The 19068-nt window shown below is 36.8% G+C and overlaps 3 protein-coding genes across 3 annotated transcripts in view; 2 read left to right on the forward strand and 1 right to left on the reverse strand.

Annotated features, from left to right (window-relative positions):
• LOC137400674 (kelch-like protein 41) lies at positions 1-8936 on the forward strand. The gene is made up of 5 exons (XM_068087005.1): positions 1-263; positions 2095-2195; positions 2918-3104; positions 3929-4050; positions 8842-8936. The coding sequence occupies exons 1-5, from the start codon at positions 1-3 to the stop codon at positions 8934-8936; spliced, it is 768 nt and encodes a 255-aa protein (XP_067943106.1).
• Positions 8937-10046: 1110 nt separating this feature from the next.
• Positions 10047-19068, reverse strand: part of LOC137400163 (U3 small nucleolar RNA-associated protein 25 homolog) — a 51842-nt gene continuing 42820 nt past the window's right edge. Inside the window, exons 17-19 of the mRNA XM_068086478.1 lie at positions 18288-18412; positions 18019-18117; positions 10047-10385 (exon numbers count right to left, since the gene is read on the reverse strand). Of these exons, the coding sequence (XP_067942579.1) occupies positions 10151-10385; positions 18019-18117; positions 18288-18412 (459 nt within the window). The 3' untranslated portion in view covers positions 10047-10150. The remainder of the gene's footprint in view (positions 10386-18018; positions 18118-18287; positions 18413-19068) is intronic.
• LOC137399607 (mucin-22-like) lies at positions 10628-17879 on the forward strand. Its single transcript, XM_068085784.1, has 3 exons — positions 10628-10659; positions 13174-15629; positions 17875-17879. Exons 1-3 carry the CDS (start codon positions 10628-10630, stop codon positions 17877-17879), a joined length of 2493 nt encoding a protein of 830 aa, XP_067941885.1.

Raw genomic sequence — 19068 nt, forward strand, 5'->3', positions numbered from 1 at the left:
ATGTATGCCAAAGTCGCAAAACTAGCATTGAACCAAAGCAAGAAAATGATGGTTATCGATAAAACAGCCACTGGACTTATTATCTTTTACGACCTGCTAGAGGACGATCACGGTGTAACTGTCGATCAGCCGAGTAGAGAAACACAGACATGCGACCTACTGTCATCGATCAGGGACTTTGCTGTGGCTTCTATAGACAATAAAGTATACGTTAGCGGAGGTTTAGATGTCATTGATGAGTCTCCAGTCAACGCCCTAATTGTGTAAGTTCTGAGGCTAATTAACTTACTAGCAGTTGAGAATAGCTCAAAGGAATTTCTTTCAATCTATATAATGAGATAAAATTAATTACACTGGTAGATCAATTTTCTGATACCTCTTGCCTTGAACGAAATATTGGAGTGGCTTTACAGGTGGCTTCTTATAGCTTAGGAGAACAATGTGAAACTGCAGTTTTAGCAAATCGCCAAATGCCAGAATAAAATTAGTAATCATGCGCTTCAATTCAACATTTTTATTTGAACCGAGGTGTTGGAAAAACAAGGATATCTGTTTTAGTTGTATAATTATAGAACAACTTGTTGGTAATATGATGAAATATTACAACTTGACGGCAATCTTATTTTGCAGTTGACCATGTTTTTTAATCAATTGAAATGGAATTTTGGTACACAAAGTTGATTGATTTCAATACTCACTTCCTATGTCAAAAATTTTACATGTTGGAGCATATATTCTTACTCTTACAAGAATACACTGTATTTTATTTAATTTCTTCTACTACTCAAAAAACCTAATCATAATTTAGAAAATTAAATGCAGTATTAAAACAAATATTTTATATAAAAACATTAGAACAAATAAAATCAAAAAATTAAATTATTTTTAAAGAGCTAAATTATTGAAGTAATGATAATCAACAATAAGATTTATAATATTATTCGACTGTGAAGGCACAAAAGAGTTTAAGCTTGACAATGTGTGAGTCTAAAAATAGAACTGGTGATAAAAATACTCCGTGTAAAACACTCTAACTTAGAATAGCTGGCATTCAGACTTATCGCTTGTATCTTTTCCTTATATTAGTTTATTCTTTTTATTTTTATTTAATTATTAAATAAATTAAATTATTAATTAAATTTTATTCTTTTTTTATTTTCATCTTTTTCGTATTAGTTCACATTTTAGTTTTGAATTTACCAGCTTCCTAACTTTCATCTATAAAATCGAACTATTTCAAGGAACTCAGAAAATAGCGTGTTGGAGATTATTTCAGATGAATAGTCAAATTTTAGCTCTGATATAGCAATACAATGCATAAGCTAGAAAATCATACATCGAGATAGCCATAAGTAAATTTTGGCTGTATTTACATAGCATATGAGCTTCAACCAAAATTTTACTGATGACGTTTATCGTCTTTCAACTTAATTTATTATTTTTATAACCAACCTGTATATAAGTAGTCATAACTTGTATATCACCCTCTGGACTACATGTATTTATTTTCCTTTGAGAAAAGACCTTTGTTGATTAGGTTCGTACATAAAAGAACAGAGGCACAATGTATTGTACTGCTATAAGGACCTGCTAGCTCATGACAAAGTGTCTGGACTTGCGAATAGAAAGAAAAAGCTGTTGAAATCTATTATTTGACTCGTATGATAGAAACACTCCCTCTGAACTTCAGAGGGTCGTGTATAATTTACTCCTATGAAAGCTGCATAACTATTAACTGATTCACTTTTGCTAAAGGTATAGAAAAGTTAATGTTACTATCTAAGGATCCATTATTGCTTTTCATTGCCATATATAGCAGCTTGTTGATCATTTAATATACAACCACGTCTTAAGGGTAGCTGTACATCTACACTTTACAGTAAAGATTAACTCGGTTCTATTTGAACTGCGCCAAATTCTTAAAAACGTGCAAAAGCTCATTTCACCTTTCGCAAAGCATAGTGGTTTGCTTTTTTCCAAAAATGAAAACATTTTTGTGAGTCAAGCGCTAGTTAAATGTCATCACTAATTTTATTATATCATGGCATATATACATAACTGTAAGGACAGAAGTGAAGAGCTTTTCTTGTACAGGTATGATGGATACACTGGAGAGTGGAGGCTGCTTTCTGGAATGAAGAAAAACAGATGTAACCATACAATGGTCAACTGGAAGGGTCGTCTCCTCGTCACAGGTACTGATATTTTTTGCCATCAATCCATCTTCTTTATTCCAATGTTCTTCAGGAAAGAAAGACATTAGACGTGCTATATAAACTTGGGCCACTCATAATGATAATACTTCATATTTTAACTGTGATTTTAATGTGTTCAAACCCTGTTACCATATGTTTACCTAATCCTTCCGCAAACTAGTATCCACCTATAATTGGCATCATCATAAAGAGCTAAAATAGAGAAGAATCTTTTGTAAAAAATCGTTGATCCGCTCTCAAAACCTGCTGTTTACTTCCTAAACAGAACTCACTGTTACACATTTATGTAACACAGTAGGGAAATAATAACGCTACCAAATATTTTAACAAAGTGATATAAATCTTTCCATTTCATGTTTTGAAGAATATGAAAAAGATAATGGCTGTGTTACATCAGATATGTCATGTTGTGTATATATGTAATTGCAGATGTTATATTTTTTATATAGTACATGGTATAGCTGTTGTAGCTTTTATAGCAATAACATGTACGCTATGGCTGTTGTATTTCTATAATGTGCATGTCATAGCCATTATATCTTTTATAATGTCTGTTATAGCTGTCATATCTGTTGTAACATATTTGCTACCACCATTTCATGTTATAATAGATATGCTATAGCTGTCAAAGACATTAGATAATCAATTTACAGGTTTAACTAAAGTTGTATGCTTTAATTACAATGCACTATTAATGCCAGGCGGAGAGATAAATGCTCACAAAAAATTGACTTCGACATGCGAAGTCTACTATCCAGAAACTGACAAATGGGTGCTGATAGATCCCTTACCCGAGCCAAGGTGCTGCCACGCTTGTGTAGTTCATGATGGTAATGTCTTTCTCTCAGGAGGCTTGTGCGCGTCTCAACACCCTCAAACTAGCATCTGGTGAGTGCCAATAGCTTAAGCTATGAACTAAAGCGATTCCTATTTATTTGTGTCGGACTTGTTGGAGCGGTTGTCCTCACTAACTTCCCCGTTCGTTATAATTTGTTAGCTTTTATGGTGTTATATCTGGTTCGGTGAATCAGTCTTTATATACTAACTTTTCTGGTCCACTGACAAAGCTATTCAGCCAATAAAGAAATGAAGAGAAAGGAAAATAAAGCCTTTAAGCAGAAGAGTTTCTACCAATAACATATTACCTTATTTCAAACTTGCTCATTTCTGCATTTGTATTACACGTTTCAAACCTCTGCTTAAACTATGCCCAGAACATTTGTAGTTATCCTTCCACACATATCACAAACATCATTTTCTATTACGTGACACCAACATTCAATTTATGAAACGAGCTTGAAGTTTTCTATTACTACAACCTACAATGTACTATCCCTACATCCCTACTCTTCCACAATACTATTAGATTACCAACTTCTAAACACTTTTGTTCAACTCACTCAATAGTTCCTGATTTCTATCTTCTCATTTTTATCTTGGCATGTAATGAAAAGCATCGTTTTGTTGATGACTACTACTACCAATAATAAGTTATATATTCATTCAATACTGGATCATAAACTACTTTTCATCACAAGAGAACAAATACAAAAACGCAAAGCTTGTTACGTTTTAATATCGTTATAATGTTCGTTGCTAGACAGCCCAATATCTTTAGGATTGCTACTGTCTTGCAGCTGTTACTGACCAAAACATTTACACAAAATTTCCACATTTGTGGTTAAACTAATTTTCATTTTATTCCTACCCAGGATCTATGAGCAAACAGCATCAAAATGGCTGTCACTAGATGAAGACTACCCTGTTGAGCTACCATATAGGTTAGCCAGACACAGCATGATATCCCATTATGATACAATATATATAATTGGAGGTATGTAGTCTTTGCTTTTACTTCTCACTAACATACGCTCATACAACATCTTCACATTCATAGTACAGCTCCACAATTGGTGCTCATCCTTCTCTTGATCTGTTTTGGAAAGACAAATCCGGAGAAAGATTATTTATTTGGGTAGATTTGGCAGCAAATTCAGTCCTTCAAATACAGGCTGAAACACATTGATTTTCTACTTTGCTATTTTGATACAAAATATCAATGAATACATTCACTTTTGAATTTTGTTTATGAGAATAACTGACAACTGTTGCCTATTACTGTATATGAGTACTACCACCCCAGACTATCTGCAACTGTTGCCTATTACTGTATATGAGTACTACCACCCCAGACTATCACCCTATTACTGTATATGAGTACTACCGCCCCAGACTATCACCCTATTACTGTATATGAGTACTACCACCCCAGACTATCACCCTATTACTGTATATGAGTACTACCGCCCCAGACTATCACCCTATTACTGTATATGAGTACTACCACCCCAGACTATCACCCTATTACTGTATATGAGTACTACCACCCCAGACTATCACCCTATTACTGTATATGAGTACTACCACCCCAGACTATCACCCTATTACTGTATATGAGTACTACCGCCCCAGACTATCACCCTATTACTGTATATGAGTACTACCACCCCAGACTATCACCCTATTACTGTATATGAGTACTACCACCCCAGACTATCACCCTATTACTGTATATGAGTACTACCGCCCCAGACTATCACCCTATTACTGTATATGAGTACTACCACCCCTGACTATCACCCTATTACTGTACATGAGTACTACCACCCCTGACTATCACCCTATTACTGTATATGAGTACTACCACCCCAGACTATCACCCTATTACTGTATATGAGTACTACCACCCCAGACTATCTGCAACTGTTCTATGTAACATTTAGTTATAATTGCTGAATTTGCTGCTAGTTGGTTGTTTCATCAATTTTAATCTTGTAACATCCTGGCAGTCAGACCGCCCCAAACATCAAAAACAATCGCAAATGATAAAAAAATACCGATACTTGCTGGCGACATCTACAAAAGCTTTATGTCTGTTCATTTTTTATGGGTACGCATGGACCAGTAATTTGAACTACGCTCAAGCATTGATTATAATTATGTAAGCCGACATGACCAGAGAGTATATAGATGAAATATAAACAGTGACTGCATTAAGCCTGGTTCCCATATACGTCACAAAGCACCGGCGACAGCACCGTAGGCTATTAGTGGTAAAATGGGAACCTACGTGCCGGGTACCGCCAAGGACCGCCGGTAGTTGCCGGCGGTATCGCAACAGTTTCGCGCTGCTCAAATTTCGCAAAAGACCGCAGGTAAAATCTTCCTGAAATGCACTGTACGGGTGAAGGTCACCATTATAGAAACGACGTGGCTAGAGAGCATTTTATTTGGTTACGCGATTATGTTTAGCGATGCAGCTTATATGTGAACATATGCCGCCGAGCCTAACGTCGCAAACGTTTTGCTGCGCAAGTTACCGCCGGAGTATCGCAATGGATATGGGAACCAGGCTTTAAACCCAACCACTGAGTTATCATTATGCCCTGCTATAATGAAGATTCAACCTACGCAATGGTTTCTACACATAAATATCTGCTCTAAGCTTAAACATTGAATAAGTAGCTACTGATATTATAGATTGAATACAGGTCAGTATTTCCTGTGCAATGTCAATACTGTCCTTGAGCTAGGTGAGAGTCTGTTAACAATCTCGAATGGAGTAGCTCATTACAGACTACAGCGATAAAAAATCGGCCAAACTCTTTTTGACACGTAAGTGCTTTTGTCGATGAGCTCTGAGAGCCCGACTCATAGCCATACGTTCCTGCAACCAATCAATGATGAACCATTGACTCAAGGAACCTTAATGAATAACAAATCTATGACCACCAAACTAACAAAATAGAGTTAGCCTTTGATCGGACGTTTCTGCAATTATCCTGTATATTCAGACTCTATTTGCTTCAAATGCCAAACATCATTTAACTTTCTGCCAACAATGTGAAGATATGCAAACTGTTGTCATAATAAAAGATTCGTTACAGGTCTTACTAAAACGGAAGGAGAGAAATCGAAAGCTGTGCGCAAAATAATCTCGTTCAAGCCACGAGTTAGTTATTTAGGTAAGTCCAGGCCAGTTTATCAACTCTAGCCCTATTGGCGTTACAGCATCTCTCCTCGAACACTATTATTTATGTAATATAAAACACAGGTTTGGTTTGTGGTTAAATCATGCAGAGTTTATAGTTTGCAGCTTGTAAAATTTAAAAATAACACCAAGTGTGGTGGTCGTTCGCCGGAGTCAGAGGCGAGAGGAATACTGATGCCGAGGCGATCGACGCCAGGACAGGGCCCGACGCAGGCATCTGTAGTGCTTTTGGCTGGCCGATGGTCAGCTGATAATTCGACCCTACAACCTAGGGGCTGAGCCTAACCAGCCTGATCTTAAGCATCCCATGTGAGCAGAGGAGAGCACCTGGAAGTCTCACACTGTGCAGTTACTTATATATGGTCATAGCATACAGTATTTAAGTGCACCCAAATATATATTTGCGAAATGACTCTCATTGCCTTGTACTCGAGTGGTTTGATTCTTTGGGAGCTAGCAGAGGAACTCGGTCAGTTCCCTTGGGCATGAAATGCAAATATTTTGTTCATACCTAGAGTTGAAGTATTAAGTAGTTACTGTGGCATCAAATTGCCCATCAGCGGAGCTATTCGATGTGCTGCCATGGCTCATAGGTTATGAACACTCTTTGGTGATTGTCTTTTCTAGATAAAAAATGAAAGACATAACCGCGGGTTAATCTGTGCATTTACAGAAAGATAAATGTAATATTATTCTATACAGCCAAACCTTGTAAAGTAAAGTTAACCCTTTCTAAGATTCGTTTCATACGTTGAAACTCTCGTATGTTGCAATAAATATTTCTGTAGGAGTATATCATACACCATTTAAGTTGTTCTATAGCTCAAAAATTAATAATAAATATTTCAGGTAATGGCACAGCATTAAAATAAATGCGTTATATAATTTTAAAACTCTGTAAAACTGAATGCAAAAAATTTAAACTAAATAAACTTATAATCAATACAAAGAGATACTTATTGTCATTTTGATTTACGATGACAGATGAATTGAATACCCCAGCAGTCCCTGGAAAATTACCTGCTAATAAACATGTAACTTCATGTATTTTAACATAGATGTGAGTGGCAATACTTAGATATGTACTTTTACATAGGCATAGGAGCACTGTGTGACAACATTGACAGAAACAAGTACGATAGAGTAACACCCTGGAGCCATAACCACAAGGCACTTCCAGAGCCATTGCGTGATGCTACTGTGCAAAAGCTAGGTATTGATAACTCTTTTCTTAGCTGCCAGGCAAGGCCAATGCCAGCATTATTCGCCGCTTGAAACAGTAGTACACACACCTACAATAATGATAGGGCATGTAATTGGATTTGATAACTTGCAATGGCATTTGATGCATGAAAATGCCGCTTTTTGTCATGGTAATTATCTTTCTCTTTTACCAGGAAATGACATAATCATACTAGGAGGAAGCAACGATGGCAACCATAATGAAAGTGTAGTTACTTACAGTATGGAATTTAACACTATACGGACAAGCAAACTTTTCTCAAAGTCCTTTCCAAGTATGTACATGTATCTACAGTCTTCTAACCCAGAAAACTAAACTTAAAGGTTGACTTGCAACAAAATTCACATTACAGTTATTTTGTATCATAAGATTCACCATGTCTTACTCTGTTGTGTTGTAGGTGCAAAATATATGGAAATGTGATTACAAGCTCTTAAAAGCTCAAAAACGAACAGTTAATCACAGCCATTCCGAAACCGCCGTAGTTTGGATTCGCTTTCTAAAACGGCTCAAATGGGACGTAGTTGTTACAGGATGGTTTCTGTTTACACTTTCATGCAACCTCATTCGTCGAAATATTTTCACAAATATACTTCACGCATTCAATAAAACCATGTCTATTGTTTTTATGCGTCTGTTTTATCGTCATTGTAATGCTGTCACTTTTAACACTGATATCTTATAACTTACCGTAAAAAATCGTTAAACTTTTTAACCTTACCTCGAAGGAGTATATATCATTGTCTGATAATCATGACGAGCCTGTTGGTCACCTGTGATAATCGAAAAGTGCTGCAAAAATTATTTGCGAAGTATTGGATCACGTTATCAGATTACGACTTGACGATTGAATAATGCCAAAATAAAACTGTAAAGTAGCGAGCATCTATATTTGATAAGGGGTCTTCGGTAAAACCCGAAGTGTTTGTCAGAAACTAGTGCTACGATAAGTTTTATATTGAGCCTTTTATTGGCCTTTCAATTCACGTGAGAACATACGTGACAAGATGATAATCAAACTGGAATGACCATCAGATAAATAAACAGATTCCAATCTACGGCGGCTTTTCGTTTTTGAGCTTTTACGAGCTGGTAATCACATTTCCACGTATTTGACACCTACAACACAACAGAGTAAGACATGGTGAATCTTTTGATACCAAATAACTGTAATGTGAATTTTGTTGCAAGTCACCTTGAATATTTCCCCATAACTCAACAATTATAATTGCCATCAATTTGGCAGCTAACATAATTATAGTAATGAAAAACAATAAAATGTAACACATGTTGTATGCTATTTGACTGATAACAAAGGACTGTCGTTACAGGAGGCCTGCTCATGAGCAGTGAAGGGGTGCTATTGGAAAAGACAAGTAGGAAGTCTCTAGAACAATTTGTGCCAAGAAACTGGCCTCTCTGGTAGGCCCAATTGACTTAAGCAAACCACTGAGTGACCAACGATTGATCCTTACTTTTAGGTGCAATCAATAGGAATTAAAACATGTATCGGCCTTCTCCAGGAGAACTGGTAGCAAAATTTGACAATAAATGCGTCGGACAGCAGTCTCAGAGAGCTGCCTTATTTTGTTGTATAGGGCAAGGAATGTTTTGACGAAATGCTTTTACAAATACTAGCTGCAGCACATGGAAAATGAATATCAATACATGCTGCCACGAGCTGAAGAGCATTACACTGGTTAACATTAAACTTGTTTGTACAACGTATTTGCTTATTAACAAAACATGTATGCCATGTTTAATCTGGGCTAAAGTGAGCCAACTATGCAAATATCAATTACTAACACTTGTTGTGCTATCTACCATGAAAAGGGTGTTTGTACAAATCAGAGATATAATACACTTACTTACATGACATATCTGGTATAATACATTCTTATTAACACAGAAAGGAGGCAGAGTACGCTGCCATGAAATCATGTAAAACAACTAAATACATACAAATGTCAAAGAATGATGTAAAAATGGGTTCTTTGACAAATAAGAGGGAAAACAACTAACAAGTTTTTTCTGTCTTTAACTATGAAAGCAAACCTGATGACTCTGATGACAGTGTCAAGGTCATCTATGACGCTAGTCAGATATTATCACATACAGCTGACCACAAATGAAATAAAATATAAATTCCTTCATAAATTTGCCAATCTCATGTAATGCCTTTGCATAATATTACACCAAATATTCAGCTCACTTACTCAGCTTAAGGCTGCATACACTGGCAATAGAATCAGATCAACTTGTGTAACATTCCCAAAGCGATTAATCACCTTCCATTTTCACGCGCATCACAACACCTTGTTTTAACATCCATTTTCACTGAAGGCATTATTACCAAGCTACATGTATTATCGAAGTTCCTTTCGTGATGCCAGACAAAGCTACACAGCACACCTTTAAGAAGGAAAGATACACCCATAAGCTTTGTTGGCACTGTTACCTAATCATCTAATTTTTCTCTTCAACCCCACATTTTGTGCTGATGACAATGTTAATTCACGTTACGATAAATGTATATATTTTTTCTACAAACAACTAAATATACAATCTTATTTTGTACATATACATAATTAAAAGGTAATGCAAAGACAACTTTGAAGAGAAGACAATTACAAGCAGCATTTAATCGTCACCGGTCACAAACATAAATACATTTTTCTTAGCGTTGACCATGTGTTTAGTCCGCTCAGTGCCGACACACACGGAAAGTTTATAGGCATCTTGATTTGAGAAAAGGACAGTACACGAGGCGTCTGCTTGACCACCTGTCTTATACATGTTGCACATGTCAGAGAAGAACTGAGGATATGTTGGTAGGGAGTAGAATATCAGGTGTCGAATTTTACGTAATTGCATCCTAAAATACACAAAGTAAATGTAGATAACGTGAAAAAACCACACAAATAATCGATTGCGCAAATCCGCAAAAGCATCCCCATGTAGCTAGTTATTGATTATTAAGTAACTTTCCAGGATGTTACCAGGCAATACTAAATGAAGCAATCACAATAAATAACAATAAATATTTTAACACCTCTAACTAGTGAGCTGCAAAATAAACTGTTTATATGTGATCACAATATATCTAGCAATATTATAATGCCTTGTCAGCAAATTAACAGGGCATTGCAGTATGTCTGTTTGCTAACAGAGCATTGTAGCCTGTGCGCTTAATAATAGGGCATTGTAGCTTATGTGCTTGCCAGCGGGGCATTGTAGCCTGCTTGCTTGATAACAGGACATGGTAGCCTGTGTTGATGGATAAAGACACTTGCTCATAGAAGCGATAAATGATGTATATGAGCAATGAAATTATCACCAATAAAGTAATAAAAATAACCCTACCCAGAAGAGGTGACAAAAGCAAAGTCGACGCATCTTTAAACACAATATAAGACATACAACTGTATTTTAATAAATGGTAGTTCCTTCATGGACCAATAAGATTTAGAATTGTTCAGCTAAAGAAGTGGCGAGACTTGATGATAAACATGAATTACTCTCATTACAGCCATATAGTCAACCGCCTAAAGACAATCTAATGCTATAGACAAGGCATTTTTAATATGTTATTCTCTTTTGTTTTAAAGGTTGACTTGCAACAAAATTCACATTAAAGTTATTTGGTATCAAAAGGTTCACCATGTCTTGCTCAGTTGTGTTGTAGGTGCCAAATATGTGGAAATGTGATTACAAGCTCTTAAAAGCTCAAAAACGAACAGTTAATCGCAGCCATCATGAAAAAGTCATAGTTTGGAATATCTTTATTTCGATGACGTACTCAAACATTGTGGTTACTGTTTTGACACGTGATGTTATCACGTGATGTTAAAGGCCAACAAAAGGCTCAATATAAAACGTTTCGTAGCACAAGTTTATGACAAACACTTCGGGTTCTACCGGAAAGCCCAGGTCAAATATAGATGCTCGCTACTTTACAGTTTCATTTCAGCTTGATCTAATCATCGCGTCTTAATCTGATCATGTGATCCATACTTCCTGCTAAATAGCGTGAACAATTTCTGCAGCATTTTTCGACTAGCACAGGTGACCAACCGGCTCCTTATGTTTATCAGAGGATGTTATGTACTCCTTCGAGCTAAGGTTAGCAAAATTAAACAAATTTTTACGGTGAGTTTTGAGATATCAGTGCTCAAAGTGACAGCATTACAATGATGATGAAATAGACACGTAAGGACAATAGACATGGTTTTATTGAATGCATGAAGTATATTTGGGAAAATATTTCGACGAATGAGGTTTCATGAAAGTGTAAACAGAAGCCATTGTGTTCAACTACGTCCCATTTGAGCCAATTTGGAAAGGGATTCTAATCTACGGCGTTTTCGTGATGGCTGCGATTAACTGTTCGTTTTTGAGTTTTTAAGAGCCCTGTAATCACATTTCCACATATTTTGCAACTACAACACAGCAGAGTAAGACATGGTGCATCTTTTGATACCAAATCACTGTAATGTGAAATTTTTTGCAAGTCAACCTTTAAAGATTTGCAGAACTGCAATTGATAAAACTTGGCATCAGTCCCAAAAGCAAATCCTACGGATATTATCGTGAGCATATTATTATCGTAGCTAATTTTATGGCATGAATTGCAAAAATAATACTATTGGGTGCAGCTGTCTATTAATATGAGCTTGAAAGACGAAAAGGGAAAAATTGTCTTAATCTTTGTTTTCATCCAGCCCGTTTCAATACTACACTGCTTCAGCGCATGTAGAAAACCACCATTTTTCAATGTTTCTCTACATACGCCTATTTGAACTATTGCTTGGGAAGCAGAAATTCTTAGTCAACAGTATTTTAATGCGTAATTTGTAAAAAAGGCAGACTAAGGAAACCTCATCTAAAATTGGTTGTTAACAAAATCAAAACCTAAAAAAGGTCTGTGAAATAGTCATGCAATACCTACTTTATTAGCTAACTGACAGCACACGTAACACATAATAAATTCAGCTGATAACATTAGAAGTCGAGATTATAATAATATTTTTGGGTAAGATTTATCGATTCATATTATCAGACAGAGCAAATTGTGACATTTTTAAAATATAAACTAAAGACATAAAATTTGCAATACATTTTAGGCTAGTATATATAAGAGTTATCCAATCACAATCATTATCCATTGAAGCATAGGATGCACTGACAAGGCGTAAACAAATAATTTTCATTTATTTATCATTTGTGAAAGAAAGCCATCAGCTGATGGCTCATTGGAGACGATCATACACTGAAGCCGATTAGTGTAATTATATGAGCATTCCCTGAAGAATTATTAAAAATTCACTTGTACAATATTCTGGTACTTTTGCAACATGCAACAAGTCCTGAACTAGCACTGTGACAACTAGTACTGTGACAACTAGTACTGTGACAATTATTACTGTGACAACTAGTACTGTGACAACTAGCACTGTGACAACTAGTACTGTGACAACTAATAGTGTGACAACTAGCACTGTGACAACTAGTAGTGTGACAACTATTACTGTGACAACTATTACTGTGACAACTAGCACTGTGACAACTATTACTGTGACAACTATTACTGTGACAACTAGTAGTGTGACAACTAGTACTGTGACAACTAGTACTGTGACAACTAGTACTGTGACAACTAATAGTGTGACAACTAGCACTGTGACAACTAGCACTGTGACAACTAGTACTGTGACAACTAATAGTGTGACAACTAGCACTGTGACAACTAGCACTGTGACAACTAGTACTGTGACAACTAATAGTGTGACAACTAGCACTGTGACAACTAGTAGTGTGACAACTAGTACTGTGACAACTAGTAGTGTGAAAACTAGTAGTGTGACAACTAGTACTGTGACAACTAGTAGTGTGACAACTAGTACTGTGACAACTAATAGTGTGACAACTAGCACTGTGACAACTAGTACTGTGACAACTAGTACTGTGACAACTAGTACTGTGACAACTAGCACTGTGACAACTAGTAGTGTGACAACTAATAGCGTGACAACTCGTAGTGTGACAACTAGCACTGTGACAACTAGCACTGTGACAACTAGTAGTGTGACAACTAATAGTGTGACAACTAGCACTGTGACAACTAGCACTGTGACAACTAGTACTGTGACAACTAATAGTGTGACAACTAGCACTGTGACAACTAGCACTGTGACAACTAGTACTGTGACAACTATTACTGTGACAACTATTACTGTGACAACTAGTACTGTGACAACTAGCACTGTGACAACTAGTAGTGTGACAACTAGTACTGTGACAACTAGTAGTGTGAAAACTAGTACTGTGACAACTAATAGTGTGACAACTAGCACTGTGACAACTAGCACTGTGACAACTATTACTGTGACAACTATTACTGTGACAACTAATAATGTGACAACTAGCACTGTGACAACTAGTAGTGTGACAACTATTACTGTGACAACTATTACTGTGACAACTAGTACTGTGACAACTAGCACTGTGACAACTAGTAGTGTGACAACTAGTACTGTGACAACTAGTAGTGTGACAACTAGTACTGTGACAACTAGTACTGTGACAACTAATAGTGTGACAACTAGCACTGTGACAACTAGCACTGTGACAACTAGTACTGTGACAACTAATAGTGTGACAACTAGCACTGTGACAACTAGTAGTGTGACAACTAGTACTGTGACAACTAATAGCGTGACAACTCGTAGTGTGACAACTAGCACTGTGACAACTAGCACTGTGACAACTAGTAGTGTGAAAACTAGTACTGTGACAACTAGTACTGTGACAACTATTACTGTGACAACTAGTACTGTGACAACTAGCACTGTGACAACTAGTACTGTGACAACTAATAATGTGACAACTAGCACTGTGACAACTAGTAGTGTGACAACTATTACTGTGACAACTATTACTGTGACAACTAGTACTGTGACAACTAGCACTGTGACAACTAGTAGTGTGACAACTAGTACTGTGACAACTAGTAGTGTGACAACTAGTACTGTGACAACTAGTAGTGTGAAAACTAGTACTGTGACAACTAGTACTGTGACAACTATTACTGTGACAACTAGTACTGTGACAACTAGCACTGTGACAACTAGTACTGTGACAACTAATAATGTGACAACTAGCACTGTGACAACTAGTAGTGTGACAACTATTACTGTGACAACTATTACTGTGACAACTAGTACTGTGACAACTAGCACTGTGACAACTAGTAGTGTGACAACTAGTACTGTGACAACTAGTAGTGTGACAACTAGTACTGTGACAACTAGTACTGTGACAACTAATAGTGTGACAACTAGCACTGTGACAACTAGCACTGTGACAACTAGTACTGTGACAACTAATAGTGTGACAACTAGCACTGTGACAACTAGTAGTGTGACAACTAGTACTGTGACAACTAATAGCGTGACAACTCGTAGTGTGACAACTAGCACTGTGACAACTAGCACTGTGACAACTAGTACTGTGACAACTAATAGTGTGACAACTAGCACTGTGACAACTAGCACTGTGACAACTAGTACTGTGACAACTAATAGTGTGACAACTAGCACTGTGACAACTAGCACTGGGACAACTAGTACTGTGACAACTATTACTGTGACAACTATTACTGCGACAACTAGTACTGTGACAACTAGTAGTGTGACAACTAGTACTGTGACAACTAGCACTGTGACAACTAGCACTGTGACAACTAGTACTGTGACAACTAATAGTGTGACAACTAGCACTGTGACAACTAGCACTGTGACAACTATTACTGTGACAACTATTACTGTGACAACTAGCACTGTGACAACTAGTAGCGTGACAACTAGTACTGTGACAACTAGTAGTGTGACAACTAGCACTGTGACAACTAGCACTGTGACAACTAGTACTGTGACAACTAATAGTGTGACAACTAGCACTGTGACAACTAGCACTGTGACAACTAGTACTGTGACAACTAATAGTGTGACAACTAGCACTGTGACAACTAGCACTGTGACAACTATTACTGTGACAACTATTACTGTGACAACTAGTACTGTGACAACTAGCACTGTGACAACTAGTAGTGTGACAACTAGTACTGTGACAACTAGTAGTGTGAAAACTAGTACTGTGACAACTAGTACTGTGACAACTATTACTGTGACAGCTAGTACTGTGACAACTAGCACTGTGACAACTAGTACTGTGACAACTAATAGTGTGACAACTAGCACTATGACAACTAGTAGTGTGACAACTATTACTGTGACAACTATTACTGTGACAACTAGCACTGTGACAACTAGTAGTGTGACAACTAGCACTGTGACAACTAGTAGTGTGAAAACTAGTACTGTGACAACTAGTACTGTGACAACTATTACTGTGACAACTAGTACTGTGACAACTAGCACTGTGACAACTAGTACTGTGACAACTAATAGTGTGACAACTAGCACTGTGACAACTAGCACTGTGACAACTAGTACTGTGACAACTATTACTGTGACAACTATTACTGTGACAACTAGTACTGTGACAACTAGCACTGTGACAACTAGTAGTGTGACAACTAGTACTGTGACAACTAGTAGTGTGAAAACTAGTACTGTGACAACTAGTACTGTGACAACTATTACTGTGACAACTAGTACTGTGACAACTAGCACTGTGACAACTAATAGTGTGACAACTAGCACTGTGACAACTAGCACTGTGACAACTAGTACTGTGACAACTATTACTGTGACAACTATTACTGTGACAACTAGTACTGTGACAACTAGCACTGTGACAACTAGTAGTGTGACAACTAGTACTGTGACAACTAGTAGTGTGAAAACTAGTACTGTGACAACTAGTACTGTGACAACTATTACTGTGACAACTAGTACTGTGACAACTAGCACTGTGACAACTAGTACTGTGACAACTAGCACTGTGACAACTAGTAGTGTGACAACTAGCACTGTGACAACTAGTACTGTGACAACTAGTACTGTGACAACTAGCACTGTGACAACTAGTAGTGTGACAACTAGTACTGTGACAACTAGTAGTGTGAAAACTAGTACTGTGACAACTAGTACTGTGACAACTATTACTGTGACAACTAGTACTGTGACAACTAGCACTGTGACAACTAGTACTGTGACAACTAATAGTGTGACAACTAGCACTGTGACAACTAGTAGTGTGACAACTATTACTGTGACAACTATTACTGTGACAACTAGTACTGTGACAACTAGCACTGTGACAACTAGTAGTGTGACAACTAGTACTGTGACAACTAGTAGTGTGACAACTAGTACTGTGACAACTAGTACTGTGACAACTAGTACTGTGACAACTAATAGTGTGACAACTAGCACTGTGACAACTAGCACTGTGACAACTAGTACTGTGACAACTAATAGTGTGACAACTAGCACTGTGACAACTAGTAGTGTGACAATTAGTACTGTGACAACTAGTAGTGTGACAACTAGTAGTGTGACAACTAGTAGTGTGACAACTAGTACTGTGACAATTAGTACTGTGACAACTAGTAGTGTGACAACTAGTAGTGTGACAACTAGTAGTGTGACAACTAGAAAAAAACTATTAAAATAGTGGCCAACAGATCCTAACTGCGCCACGCGGCACAGTGCCTAGTCTAATACCAGTTTGAAGACTTCTCGAGCATGACAGTGTGAAAGAAATTTTTGTAACTAATGAACGCTGTTAGAATGAATTGGTCAGTATGAATTGGTTACTAATGAACGCTGTTAGAATGAATTGGTCACTATGAATTGGTTACTAATGAACGCTGGTAGAATGAATTGGTCAGTATGAATTGGTTACTAATGAACGCTGTTAGAATGAATTGGTCACTATGAATTGGTAACTAATGAACGCTGTTAGAATGAATTGGTCACTATGAATTGGTTACTAATGAACGCTGTTAGAATGAATTGGTCACTATGAATTGGTAACTAATGAACGCTGTTAGAATGAATTGGTCACTATGAATTGGTAACTAATGAACGCTGTTAGAATGAATTGGTCAGTATGAATTGGTAACTAATGAACGCTGTTAGAATGAATTGGTCACTATGAATTGGTTACTAATGAATGCTGTTAGAATGAATTGGTCACTATGAATTGGTAACTAATGAACACTGTTAGAATGAATTGGACACTATGAATTGGTTACTAATGAACGCTGTTAGAATGAATTGGTCACTATGAATTGGTAACTAATGAACGCTGTTAGAATAAATAAGTCACTATGAATTGGTAATTAATGAACGGGTCACATCACATCGTTAAATCTCTGGTAAGTTATGCTGTCCTAGCCTAGATTTCTTTTCCCTATGATCACAACAAAACACCTTAATCATGAATGTGACTCGTCAATAAATACTGCAGTAGATACATTCAGCTGCCTTGTATTATCAAACCGGATTAAAGTCACAAAAATATACAGAGTACGGACTGACCTTCTGAAGAAGTGAACTCTCTCAGTATAAAGCATGAATTGGGTTTCCTTTGTAAAAAACTTTTTCTTGGCTCTTCGAATCGCCTTGTCGCTAGCATACCTAAAAACATGTACAGAATTTAACGTTATACTCAAACGACCAATTAGAAACTGTTCACAGTTTAGTTTAGCTCTTTGATGAGTTTTGAATTGTTCTGATGTCTACACAAGAACCAGAAACATAGTGGCTGTATAAATTAATTAACAGCAGAAGGTAAACAGAATACTCACTCACAAACCAGCGAAGTCTCGTGCTTATGTTTCGCTAGATAGTTCCTAATCCTAACATAGTCGTAGTAGGAAGGGATATATATTAGAGTACCCGCACGCTGTTTGTCTGTAAACTGTGGCAATACCTAAGGAGCAAAGATGGCCAATGCTTAATGAAAAAAACAAAAAGGCAGAAACTCTCCAATGTGCCAGATATACAACTCATTATTATATCCACATATAATGGCAGTTATTGCTGTAAGTCCAAACAAAGAGCAAACATTTTTTACATTTGATTTTGAGACTAGGAGACAGAGATCATGCTAAGAGGTCAAAGCAACATAAACCAAACACTACAAAAACAATTGAACCATTCTTTTGACAGACGCAAGCAGTAATACAGTATCAAATATTGTTGTTATGGCACCAGAGATTGGTTTTAAATAAAATTAACTTTTGGTATTGAAATGAATATAAAACCAAAGTTTAATTTTATTCTCTCACACTTGAATAAAGTACACCATTAATCCTAATAGTTCAAAGGTCAAGTCCCCAATAAAACCAAAATGTATTATCATGTTATTAGAACTACCTGATAAAAGTCTCCCTATGGTTATTAATCACTCTATAATTACTAAAATCACTCAATGGCTATAGTACGGCCTTCAAAGCATCTTTAAGACTAATGACAACAAAGTAGAGATGCTTAAGAATTATAGCTGGGTGCAGCTTCTACATGCTTCTTGGTAGCACTATAGAATGTATCGCTGCGTTTCCATGCTTCGAATTGGTTCGGAGTTGC

The sequence above is a fragment of the Watersipora subatra genome, chromosome 7, assembly GCF_963576615.1.
Source record: "Watersipora subatra chromosome 7, tzWatSuba1.1, whole genome shotgun sequence".
Classification (NCBI taxonomy): Eukaryota; Metazoa; Bryozoa; class Gymnolaemata; order Cheilostomatida; family Watersiporidae; genus Watersipora; species Watersipora subatra.

What these genes read in the sequence shown, in the direction of transcription:
- LOC137400674 (XM_068087005.1), top strand. Translation starts at nt 1, where the DNA reads ATGTATGCCAAAGTCGCAAAACTAGCATTGAACCAAAGCAAGAAAATG. An exon ending in GGGTCGTCTCCTCGTCACAG is followed by an intron (nt 2,196 to 2,917) that starts GTACTGATATTT and finishes TATTAATGCCAG; the next exon opens with GCGGAGAGATAAATGCTCAC. An exon ending in CACCCTCAAACTAGCATCTG is followed by an intron (nt 3,105 to 3,928) that starts GTGAGTGCCAAT and finishes ATTCCTACCCAG; the next exon opens with GATCTATGAGCAAACAGCAT.
- LOC137399607 (XM_068085784.1), top strand. Translation starts at nt 10,628, where the DNA reads ATGCCTTGTCAGCAAATTAACAGGGCATTGCA. An exon ending in CAAATTAACAGGGCATTGCA is followed by an intron (nt 10,660 to 13,173) that starts GTATGTCTGTTT and finishes GACAACTAATAG; the next exon opens with TGTGACAACTAGCACTGTGA.